The 12,795-nt window shown below is 42.8% G+C and overlaps 1 protein-coding gene across 19 annotated transcripts in view; it reads left to right on the forward strand.

Annotated features, from left to right (window-relative positions):
- Positions 1–12,795, forward strand: part of BANP (BTG3 associated nuclear protein) — a 131,876-nt gene that overhangs the window by 60,617 nt on the left and 58,464 nt on the right. For 15 of the 19 annotated variants that reach the window (XR_002442273.1, XR_002442274.1, XM_021408837.1 and 12 more), the window contains 3 exons: positions 3,085–3,215; positions 6,344–6,415; positions 8,398–8,442. Coding sequence is in view for 17 of the 19 variants with exons in the window: in XM_021408837.1 (XP_021264512.1) it covers positions 3,085–3,215; positions 6,344–6,415; positions 8,398–8,442 (248 nt within the window). In the remaining 2 variants the exon portion in view is untranslated. The remainder of the gene's footprint in view (positions 1–3,084; positions 3,216–6,343; positions 6,416–8,397; positions 8,443–12,795) is intronic. The other 4 variants (XM_021408831.1, XM_021408842.1, XM_021408835.1 and 1 more) reach the window with 1 other exon arrangement.

Genomic DNA, 12,795 nt, shown 5'->3' on the forward strand with positions numbered 1-12,795 from the left:
TGCTTCTTTTTTTCCCCCCGTTTTTTCTTGTTTTTAGAGTGCTTTTCTTCATCTGCCCATTAACCTTTCCTTGCTAGCACTACATATCAAGGAGATAAGAAAACACATCCTAGGCTTTAAGCAGAAGTGTGGAGCCTACAGGGAAGTAAAGCAGTTTGGAGCCTCAGTACACAAGTGAGGAGACTTAACTCGGATCCCATCAACTGCAGAATCCATACCTCCTCCATTTCCTTCCAAAATGAGAAGGCAGATTTTCAACTGATAAATACGAAGCCTAATGAGAATAGGAAGGAAGAAATGCTGAAGGCCTTGTCTCAATTAGGGAAGAAGGAATATTTCAGCTTTTTTTTTTTTTTTCCTCCTGTATCACAGTGTAAGCAACTGCAGAGCGGTCAGGGCAGCAGTGCTGCTCTCTGGGTAGCTCCAAACTCTCCCATCTCCATGGGGTGCTTTGGGTTTGCTGTAGGTGATGTGCTCGGTAGCAGGGCTGTGTACTGCCCAGCTGATGGCCAAGGATTGCAGCCGGTGCAGCGGAAAATCTCACAGCATGAGTTCAGCTGCATGGCTTCTCAGTGCCAGGGATTCTCTAACGTATCAAAGTTGTACATGCAAAGCCAGATAGTTTACATGATGGTGATTTATAACCGTTGACATATCCTCTATTCAAGCTGTGTGCTATTCATGTTTGTGTTTGTTTTTAATGGGGAATGTTTAAAAATGGATAAATATTGCTTTTGTCTGGTCAGATATTTGGAGAAAAGCGGTGGATATAAAGGATGTTTTGTTCTTACACACATTTCAATCCTCTTCTATATCCCTAAAGAGAAAAAAGGAAAACAAAACAAAAAAAAAACACTGAACCAACGATGGTTGTTGCAGTGAAGTCAAAGTGAAAACTATTTACGATTGGCCATGCAAGATATATGCAGCGTGATGGCATTCAGTCCTTATCTTCTGTTCCCACTTCTGAGCAGCTTAATAATTTCTGGCATCTGTGAGCAATAAAGTTTATTTAGGAAGTTGAAAATGCTTTTCTCTATGTGCATGTAATACATTAGTACTATACACGTGTGTGTATATATAGCGTGTATAAATATGAAGTTCTATGTACACGTACACTCATCTAAATGAAGGCTCGTGTATTTGGACACCACGGTCTGTCCAGATGGGTTGTAGCTTGGCTGTTGAGTTCTGTAGCAGGGAACTGGGGGCACGGAATCACCACTTGAAGTGGTTGTGACAAAGCTACTGGCCATGGAAGGCATGATCAGGTGTCCTGATTTGACAGCAGGCCATGGCCCTTCTCTTTGGCTGCCACTGAAGTTTTCCATACCAGGTACAGAGTTCGTTAGCCCGGTCCTGTGTGCTGCCCAGCAGTGTGGGAAGCACTGGAATTGCAACAGGACTGTATTTAAGAAATGATGCGTTTTGGGGTGTTACCTACTAGTCCAATGTAAGGTATCCAGTCAATACCAAAGCCCTGTACTTGTGTTTTACTGAGCTATTCCATTAGGGCTCTGGTTGTCGTTACGCATTTGCAGATTGTTGACGTAATTACAGCTGTTCAGTTCAACTGTTAAGCAGCTAAGCTTTTCAACAAAGGAGTAAATACAAGCTTGGTGGCATTGAATTAATTTCCAATCCCCATGTTCAGGCTTAGGCTCAAAACTGTCTTCGTCCACAAACATTTGCAGACATGATGAAAAAAGAAAAAAAACCCAAATGGACAATGTTATTAAAGAACATTTCCATTAAAATTTTTGTATGATTGAATAAAGCTCGGTCTTGTGAAAGCAGCGTTCTGTTTTCAAAGGAATCACAGAATCATAGAATCTGCCCTAATCTCAGGGTATTAAGGAGAAGTATTAATTTATGAAAAACAGCTTCCTGTTACGTTGGTTGCGCTTAAAATCAAACTACATCAGTCATCTCTGAGCAGGATGAGGCCCTCCTAGGCTTTATTTAAACAATGCCTAACATCTTGTAAGAAAATTATCTACAGCAGAAGTAGAGTGACAGCACTCCTTAAATATTTTTATTAGAGCTTCCTGCACTTGAATGGTTTGAAAGCCCTGTAGTACCAAATGCTACTGTGTGCTAAATGTTAATGTGTTTTATGTTACCACGTAGCGTAAAAGTCATTGTTGGAGCAATAAATACTCTGGGAGAAAGGGCTGTAAAACAAATTTGCCGCTTGAAAGATTTTGTCTGATATATTTTTGTAGCGTAGCGAAAGAAAACCATTAAACTGATTACAGAAACACTGTATATAAAAAAAGCCTTTCTTCAAATACATTATTTTAAGAGCCTGTTATGACAGTCCAGATCTTCTAGTTGTCTCAGATTTAGGAAAAAAGGAAAACCAGCTGGGACTGATGCAGAATCCCACTCATCTGTGTGACATGGGGATGTTCCAAGGCTCTTCCTGGTGGGATGCAGCATCTGGTGCTGTTCACCTGCAGTGATGTCCTCCCCCAAATTGCCTCTGCTCCCTCGTGTTCCATTTCACCCTTCTGATACAGAACTACCAACATTATTCCCGTTATCATTGACCCCCATGTGCATAAAAACCTCGGGTTTCAAGAAATAATGGTAGTTGAGTGGTTGTGTATTACAACCTAATTTTAGTTCTTGCCTCTTATATTTATGAGGGCCTTCTCCTTGGAAGAGGAAAGCCTAGAAGTGAATACACAGTATGTGAGCTCTGAATGCAAGTTATCCCACTGAAATCTGCTGCCTACTTTCCTGCTGGCTGTCACCGTGAGCAGAAGGAAACAGCCAGGTCCTGTAGTGCTCAGCTGCTTAGGAAGTTTGTGTGCTTTGCCTGTCGTGTTACTTTGACATCTGCAGGACCCTTAATCTAGATTCAAAAGATGCTTTTTCTCTGTATGCTTTCACCGAGACAAACCCTAATCGGGGCTCCACTGAAATTTGTAGCCAATGAGCAACGATGGGCATAAGAAATACGAATGTAGAAATGATCTGCATCTGCTTACTGACTCTGCTTGTTTTCCACCGTTTTTAAGCACGCTTCGTTGCACGGGATCTGCAGATGTAACGAAGGTGGATTTGTGTCTCTTTCAGAGGGTCCTCAGAGCTCGGTGTCGGCCTCGAGCGAGATCCAGCAGAACCAGCCCCAGGCACTACACTACGCACTGGCCAACGCCCAGCAGGTTCAGATCCACCAAATAGGAGAAGATGGACAAGTCCAAGTAGTATGTACTCAGCCTTTTCTAAATTGCTCTGTTTAAACACTCCACGTTAGTGTAAACTTAGCTTCAATGGGAATTTAATTTTTTTAGTGTTACTGATGACTCATTGTCATGTAGTAAGCGTGATTTTGAGAAAATAAACATTGAAGGCTTATGTAAAGAGTTATTGGCAAAAATGCCCGTGCGGGACTTGCTCACAAAATCATTGCAGATAAATACACGTTCATTATTGTAGCCAGAATTGAGAAGTCGAGCCTCTACCTGGCCCTGTGCTTGCGTTTGTTACCATAATACTAACAGCAGACCTACAAACTGCACCATTTACACTAAGGGGGTAGTTCTGACTGTGGCTTTCAAAACAAAAATGCGTTTATGTGATTCATAGAATCGTAGCTTCATTTGTTTTCATTAAGTATGACTGCATTCTCAGGCATTTTTGAACATCTGTTAGCTGAACCTTTACATGTGTATTCATTTAGATACATGTATATAAGCAGAAGTTATAAATATTGACATTTTTTGACCGTGACGCAGCTAGCAAAGCTCGGACAATGATTATTTTTAAACAAAATTTGTGTATTCTGCCAAAACATACCTTGGTTTAGCTCCTGTGTGCCATGGTTTAACTGCAAGAATTGGCTTTTGTTTAAATCATATATATGAAAGAAAGAAAACAATGAGAAAATGGATGGTGTGATGTTTCTGACGTGTAGAGTTTCGGATATGCAACATTCAGAAATAGTGAATTACATCTGCATGCTCGTTCCTTTGTTGTAGGAACCTGAGGATGTGTGTGTGCAATCCCTCTGCCATTAGTTTTTTAGAAACTTTAGTCTTTGCAGTTGACAGCTTTCATGCACACTCATGTAAGGTATAAACCTTTTTCTTAAACTTTTTCACTGGCTGTGTTCATGATTTTAAGGTACCCAGAAGTCTTGTGTGGGCCAGTGCACAGCTCTGGTGGGCAGCGTACAGGCACAGAGCAGAACTAAACGTGCACAGATGTGTACGTACCTGTTCTGTGCGATGACATAAGCCCTCTGTCCATAGGAACCAGGCTGTGGAAATGTGAGGAGCTACTAGCCAGCATGGCAGCCTGTAGTACCTAGTGGTCTGGCAAGGGTTTTGGTCAGTGCTGTTACAAAGAAGAGTCTGCAGTAGGATAGTGAGGTGTCTTTCTCAATACGTAGGGTGTTCTACCCCCCAGTGAGAGAGGCAACAGAGGAAACAAAGAGGAACTTCTGTCTCCCTTTTCCATTACTTCACCATGTTATCTTGTGAGTTTCTTTGTCTCTTAGTTTCCCTGTACGTTTTAAGGAGCGTATCTTCTTGGTTGCTTTATACATCTTTGTGTCACTTAGTGATGATTAAAGAGTACTTTAAAGTCTTAAAAGACAAGGTAGAAGGAGAATGACATGAAATACAGGGATATAATGGACAAAATGGTTATGTTTATAGATCTAATTGATGGGAGTTTGCTTCCTTAAAAAAAATACCTGGACCTGCCAATCATCCTTAAAGTGATTGTTGTGAAATCTGGGAAAAATCCACTATGACCCACAACAGAAACATGGTCATAGTTTGCCTGGCATGCAGGGAGGGCCATGAAGCAGATTAAATTGTGTTGCTTTTCCAGTTGCAGGGAATGATACGCATGGATAAGGCAGAGAGCCATTGCCATAGCAGTAGTCATTTATTCTGTGTGTATTTAAAGAGAAATCAGTGCAGAACTGAATGCCAGGGATTTCCTGACTGTCTGTAAACGCTCTGAGTTAAGATTCAGAGAGGTGTTGTTGGAATTCAGGAGCAAACTAAAGAGTCTGTCCTTGAAGGCCAGCTATGTATCTGCAAAAGATGAACGAGCAGTTCTGTTTTGGAATGCTGCGTGCTACAAAGGTTTAAAGAAAAAAAAAGTCACCTTCTTCCCCCCCTGTCCCCAGGCAGAAAGGATTGCTTGTTTGAAAACGCTATAAATGGGTCTTTAAAATGTTCCTTGTTTTTCCCTGGGAGCCCTGAGAGCTCGATGCTAAAGAGGGAAACTGATTCTAATCTCGACGTGGACTGGGCTGTGCTCTAATTTTATATACAGTCTCTATTGTCAGAGTGATACTTTCAGTATGTTTTTTTCTCCCTATAAATAGACAGTTTCCTTCCAAAGGAAATGAAACTGTTTGAAATAGAGGGATCTGTGTTTCTTTGAAAATCACATGCAATTGTTCTTGTGTTATAAAATAAGAAGAGCCTTTGACAGAATTCCAAATGATTATCTTTAATCTCTGTCTCATGCAGGCATATTAAAATGAACACAAAGCCTTATAAACTCTGAAGTAGGTTATTTAGAATCCAATCTCCCTCCAGGTAAATCACAGTGGCAAAGACCTCTCTGGGCTGGTGAGGACGCACAAGGAATTCCTTCCCCCCTCTTATCCACGTTTCAATCAAATGATAAAGTGATGCCATTCTGCAGGGGTGGTGTGGCCAGCCACGCTGAGCATTAACCTTATTAAAACCCCTAGGGCAGGTTCTCAGCTAACGCAAGCCAGTGTAGCTGCATTGGAATTACTAACTTCATGCCAATTTATGGCAGCTTGTGAGGTGGTGGTTAGCGTGGGACTGTGCTTCACCGTGACTTTGCGAATGTCAAAATGCATATGATTGGTACAAATACCTTTTAGAAACAAACTGTGAGTGGTTTTGTCACATCTCTCTTAAGAATTGAGTTTCCAAGGTCTGTAAATGGGTTTCTTCTTTGGAACTCCCCAGTTTGGGAGGGCTAATGCCTATCTGCCAATGCCTGTTAGCCCCATGCTTTGTGCATCAGTCAAAATTGCAGGTGGTTCTTTTGTAGAGAGATGTGCTGTGTAAATGGGCTTTCTGTTTTAATTTTGCCCGTTTTCATTTCCTCTGAGGTGAAAATAAATGATTTCACAACTCACACTTTGCATACAGGCTGGTGAGATGTGGTTACGCTTTAGGTTTTTTTTAATCAATCTTAAATGTTTTTCACTGCATAAGTCTTTTGCTTCCATCTGCAATTGTGAACGTTTTAACTGCATTCAATCCAAGTGAGTAGTTTCTTCCTCTAGTTTTGGTTTTCTTCTGATGCTTCCTGGTGTTTTCTTTTGTTGTGGATCCCGCAGGGCCATCTCCACATAGCCCAGGTTCCTCAAGGCGAGCAAGTCCAAATCACGCAGGACAGCGAGGTGAGCTAAAGCGTTGGGTACCTGTGGGTAGAACGTGGGGCCCTGATTTGGGAACGTGCTCCCCAGCCCTGCGAGGGGCCGGGGTGAATGCTTGTGGTCGAGCCAGAACAAACTCTGTGCCACAGCAGTAAATGCAATATACTTTTTTTATTATATTTATTTCTTTTCCTGACCAGCCGAGAAGGCTGCGCTGTCTGGATGTGATGTTAATGATTGTGGTGTATGGTCTTCATTGGAGATGGAATTGGGTATATTCAGAGCATTATAGGAAACCAAGCTTGGGTGCTTGCGTTGCCATTGAGGAATGAGACAGCTTTCTGTAGGTGTATGAACTGAATGTGTTGGGAATGCTCTGCGTCTTTAATTGCGTAAACTCTTCAGCAGGAGTCTGGAGAGCAGTCAGACTTCACCTCGTGAAGATATATTCCAGACTGAAGTGCATTTACCTTCATTATGCATCGAGCAATCTGGCACCGCACTGCTTGCACTTCATAATTTTTTCCATAGGAGTTGTGCTATAGAACGGAGATGGATAAATCCAGTGCTGAACCCGCCAATTTGGGCTCTTTTTCCACTCAGGCAAAATGACCACGTGAAGCTGCTCCATGTACCCGAGTGGGGCTGCTGGTGGTTACTTAAGAATGTATAGGAACTCATAACTGCAGGGGCTGCTGTCCTATTTGCTCTGCTCTCAGACCTTGTTTACATGAGGAAGCAACAGCAAAATAAGGTTAAGCATAAATACAGACTGCAGTATGCACTGTGTATGGTTTCCTTGTAGCATTTTTGTTGCCCAACATTAAACATATCTGTTCGTGGGTTAGCTTAATCGCTTTCCAAAGTATCCAAATAATATTTCAAAGAACCGCTTTTGGTGCAGAGGAATAGTGATGACACAGGGAGGTATTGCAGAGTAAATGTTATGATAAATATTACATAAATATTGCAGTTAAAGGCAGTGCTCTTGACAAAGCTCTTCGGACCAAGGGAGCAGCGAGGAAGGATCAAAATGTTTGGGGACTGAGGGGACATGGTGTGTGCTACAATGAGTCTGAGACAGTTCTTGAGTACACACCATTGGTTTAAAAGCCACTGGAAAAACAAAATTAATTAATCATCTCCAGTTATAATTTGATTCTGAGGTTTAATCACCCGCATCCATGCGATGGGAGCTGCTGGGTGTGAGGGAGTGGAGGGTTCCGTTGGTCTGTGACAGATGCAGACATCTGGTTTTAAGTTTATTGCAACGTACACAGCTTCAAAAAAAAAAAAGAAGTGTTGCCAGTAGGAGAAAATGTAGAAAAGATGCAAATCAAAGAGCTAATTTCTTTTCCTGAAAGCAGTCCTTGCTGTTAGGGCAGCAGGTTTTCTGTTAGTCCCTGTGCTTTTAACAAGGCATCCCTGAGCTCGTGGGTCCCAGCTTCCTTTTGTCACGATTCTTCTTTCACTTTCAGACTTTGTAGCTGCGGTTTCCTTTGAAGCACTTGACGTTACTCAGAGTTTGTTGCAGTGGGTGCAGTTCCTGCAACAGAACCATGCTGGCCTTCAGCTTCAAATATTGATAAAACAAAAAACCTGTCAGCACAGACAGGGACTTTCTGACAGCAGGTGGTGGCTGGCAGCGTTCCGTGCTGATAAAGCTTGCACGGCTAATTCTAGTTAATGAGGCTTTGACTTACGTTGGCACTTCTATATGAATAAGGAAAAAGAACAATCCCAGGAAAGCTTGCTGGTGCTGAAAACCCTCCTTGCTTTTTTTTTTTCTGTAAAGTCTGTTTATCCTTTGTGGTTAAAGCGCTGAGCATTGAAGCGTAGCTGAATTGCCAAGATAGCCCTCAGAAGAATTTCCAAAATCAGTAGATTTCCTTAATATTGAAGGAGTTTGATAATGAGATGAGAAACGGGCTTTTTTTTTTTTTTCCCAGGAGCGGGCAATTTTCTGGATTCACAACTTGTTCACTGTCAATGCTTTTGTTTTACAGGGAAACCTGCAGATACACCAAGTGCACGTTGGGCAGGATGGGCAGGTAGGAACCGAGCTGAGCTCTAAGCACCGTCTTACTTTGTAACTGGTGTTGCACTTGGAATGATTTCGTGTTATTAGTGTCTGTTTTATGGAGCAAAATCTGCTCTGGGCTTTGTTTGAGTAAACAACTTGCAAAATGAGAAAACGTCAACTAAGTATTTTGTCTGTGGGCTCAGTGTGTGACCAGACTTGCACCATTCCTCCTGCCATAGGCTTTATCCCCGTGTTTTCTACTTTCTTTGGCCTCTTTGCTCCTATGTTTACTAACTGGATTGATTATTTGATGTACAGTGTGTTCTTTTCCATGCTATCAGCTGTCACTGGGGCCAGATGTGGACCGCAGGCTGTGCAAACCGACGAGCATTTATTGCTGAGTTTTAGGCAGCTATTTTTTCATTATATGGCTGTTTTGGGAGAAGCAGATCTTTCACATCTGCTTTTGTTCTTTCTGATAAGATGGTTTTATTAGGCGCATGTGTGTACATGAGGTAAGAAAAAAGTTTTTGCTTTGAGTGATGAGTCAGTGAGTGTTCAAATGAGCAGAATTTCCATGTTAGGTGTTGGCAATATTGTTAACATCTGATCTCAGGCACACTCTCGCTAAGTGCTGAATTATATTACCGTGTCCACAGCACAAAAATATTCCTGTACGGAGCTTTCTAGGCGGGCCACTTGGAGGAAAAAAAAAAAAAAATTGTTTTGAGGCTTTTCTGTTGGTGTTGAATGTTAATAAGCTGAGACAGATGGCTGGAGCTCGAGCGCTGCCCTGAGCCGCAGAGGCTCAGACTGCAAGGGCTCGTGAACCCGAAGGCCTGAGAAGCTGTTGGTGCTCAGGACTTCTGACCATGGCCAGCATGGGAGCAATTTAAAAAATAAAAATGAAAAAAAGCCCAACGCTTTAAATGTTTGGTACTGAGACTGTAATTAAAAATAAGTTTTGAGAACGGAGACTGGGGAAGGTGATGTTTGGGGTGCATGTGATAACCTTTGTTTTGGAACGTACTGATCGTTCTCCCTTCCTGGTAACATACTGATATCAGTATTACATCTTCTGGAAAGGTTAATATTGGCTGCTTCGGCGTCTCTCTGACAGCGGCATCGATGAATTAACTTGAATTTTGTAGGTCACAGCTGAGTACTGTTATTGTTCCCCTTGCAGTGCATGCTCGTGACAAGTGTGCCTCAAATTGCATCTCAATCTCAAGTAAAGCTGAAGAACACAGTGTAAATTGTCATTGCAAATTCATGCTACTTTAAGGGACGTGCTTGAATGCTGAACGTTTTCCTGACCCCCTCCTCCATGGCAGGCAGGGCAGGCATGTCCTTCCATGATGCAGTGTAGCACTCAGCTGTGTCTCCTGCTAAAATACTTATGGAGCAAAGAGACTTCCCAAACACAAATGCCCATCACTTGAGTCTTGCTGATCGTCTGACCGGTTGCATTAGGACACACAGCGCTGGAAAAAGGCATTCTGAAAGCTCTTGTTGTGTGCACATACAGGTATGTGTGCACATAAAATACATCAGTAGCTTGTCTGTATAAAGACACGTGTGCTATTAAGCAGTGTAGATATCCGTGGGGATAGTTTGGTTCTGAGTGGCTGTATGTGTAGGAAATGAACTTAGCACCCGGGTCCCCCAAAAGCGCCTGCTGCTTAGCTGTATTCCAGCAGAGCAAAAACAAGGAGCAAGCGACCATTTAGGGGATTTCATCTCCTTTCTTCACTTGACATCGAAAGCTCCAGCAGCAGCTGAGGCCTTGTGGCTTGTTTTTGCCCCGGGGTGGATGAGCAGCGCTCACATGATTCCTGCAGCAGCTGGGGCTGAGCTGGCTCCTGCTCATCAGCTGAGCCGCGTTAAGCGACCAGTTTTCGAGCTATTAGCTCATAAAAATTGCGAAGGAAAATGAGTTAAACTCAACTCTGTTTGTGGTTTAAGAATGGAAGTTGAAACTAATGCATTTTCCTTGGCGCTGGCAGCGGGATAAGAGCACAAAAACCTGTCATGCGATACGGTTCAGCGGTAATGCAAGTCATAACAATCCAGTAGCTCGCATCGGCTGTGCATGACCTGCGATCTAAAGGACTTCTGTGGTTTTTCCCACCTGTCCATTACTTTTCAGGAGAGTGCCTTTTTCTTCCTGATTGAGAACTTGAATGTGCCCTGCCAGGGGACTCTGAACAGCTGGGTATTAGGGGAAGTGAATAATGCATCGCTTCGGCGTCTTCATTCGCTTATCAAATACGCCTAGCTGATAAATGTGTACTTCCTAACAGCACTAGGTCTCAGTTTGTCTACTTGCTATTCCCTTTGAAAATGCTTCTTATTCTCCCTTTTCCCTCATACTGCTGTGACCTTATGTCTTAGTCCCAGCCAGGGTGGAATTGTTTCCTTCAGAGCGTCTGGTGTGATGCTGTGTCCTGGTTCTAGGAGGAAAGCAGTGCTGATAGCACACCCAAGTTTCTAGCTCTGCTAAGCAGTGCTGTGCAGAGCCAAGGCCATTCTCAGCAAAGGGCCCAGGCAGTGGGGAGGGAACAGAATGAGGACAGCTGACTTGAACTGGCCAGAGGGATATTCTGTACCATATGACACAGTGCAGGAGGAGTTCTGAGGAGGGTGGGAGTTCTGTCTCCCTCTTGTTACTGCATCAGTTGGGGGCGGTGAGAATTGCTTCTGCACCACTTGCTCCATGTGCTTTCGTATAGATATATATTGTCATAATTCTTGTCCTTTTCCTTTTCTCTATCTTAGCAAATCATTTTTATCTTAAACCGCAGCACCTCAGCAGGCTCCAAATATCCCCTCTGTTGGGATGAGTTTGGTTCTGCCTCCTGGTGCAGCCTTTGCAACCCCAGCTCCTTGTAAGCCTTCTGCTTCTTGTTTGGAGCAGAGCATGGGATTGTTCATCTGAAAAACAGGAAAAAATGGGATAAATCTACCGTGAAATTTTATCAGTAAAGCTTCCAAGGTGACGGATGTGTTTAAAGCCTCATGATGCTGGCACTAAATAGCAGCTTCTCTGTAGAATGCTGCAGTTGTTGACTTCATTTTTTTTCTTTTTTCTTTATTTTTCCACCCACTTCTGAATTGTCTGTCCTGGTAGTTGCACTGAATTTAGATCTTGTTTTTCTGGCATCGTTGTTCATGGAACTAATGAAATCATGCCAAAAAGGACACGCTCTACCTACACATGTGTTCTATTAGCTGAAAGTTTCGTATTTCAATGCACGTTTAATAAAAATACCAAACTGCAAAAATAATTAGACTTTGTATTAACTAACACTTGAGGCCTTGGAGCAGTGGGAATTTCTTCGGGCTCGGCGTTTCGTACTTGTGAATTACTAGAAGGTTTCTAATTTGTCTCTTTCCTCTGATTACCCGGCTTCCTTTCTCCCTACCTCCATCATTGTCTTCCTTCGGATAGCCATAGTGTCCTGCGTGTCAGGAGGTGTTTGATGTGTGCCCTGCACACGATGTGCTCACGTGGTGCCACGCTGCTTGGAAATGTGCTTTGGAGTGTAGAGAGGCAGAACAGGACAGCTTGAGAGATTTGATGTTCCTCAGCGTCGTGTTTTAGGCATTCCATCTAGTGTGTCCTCACAGCCAGTGTTACTCCAATGTAGAAATCAATTGAAGTGACACCAGGCAAATGTTCTTCAACTAATAGCCCTAGTTTTTAAATTAAAAATTTAGTACACTTGAAAATCTGAAATAAGATCATCTATATATTACTGGAGAGCTGACGGTTTGTTCTGCTCAATGAACAAATAATTAATAGGAATAGTATAATAATAATATAATAATAATTAAGCATTAGTTCGCTTAATCTGAAGTGAGAGTATGTGTAGGTAAGTTAGAATGGTTAGCAGAATCCAGAACAAACAGCCTGTGTGGTTAGCAGCAAAAAGCCAGCGACTAGAAGTTCCTTTTGTAATGTCATTCTTCCTACTGTGTGTATGCAGTGAACACTTAGAATTGTTTCTGATACATTCCTTTAAAAAAGACAACAAAACAACTTAGCATCTAATACAGATAGGCACAGTCTCTTCCGGATAAAAGTTTTTGATTAGTGGTGCACTGAGAGCCAGCTGTAGCTGCTGGGCTCCAGGTACATGGGGGGGGATCACCCGAGTAACACGTCCTCCTGCTGCTCAGTGGGGTGTTTGTATGGAGCAATGATCCCATCACCTCTCTGCAAGCCTTCGTGCTGCCTTTGCTGCAGCTCCGAGGTAGCTCAGCAGGTAAGCTTCAGCAGAGCATCCCCAACCCGTGGTATGTGCAGCATCTGTTGTGAGCGGATGAATCCACGATCAGGAAAGAGATTCTTGCAAAGCTGCCGTCAGCTTGCCGCTGC

The sequence above is a fragment of the Numida meleagris genome, chromosome 10 (genome assembly GCF_002078875.1).
Source record: "Numida meleagris isolate 19003 breed g44 Domestic line chromosome 10, NumMel1.0, whole genome shotgun sequence".
NCBI classification, from domain to species: Eukaryota; Metazoa; Chordata; class Aves; order Galliformes; family Numididae; genus Numida; species Numida meleagris.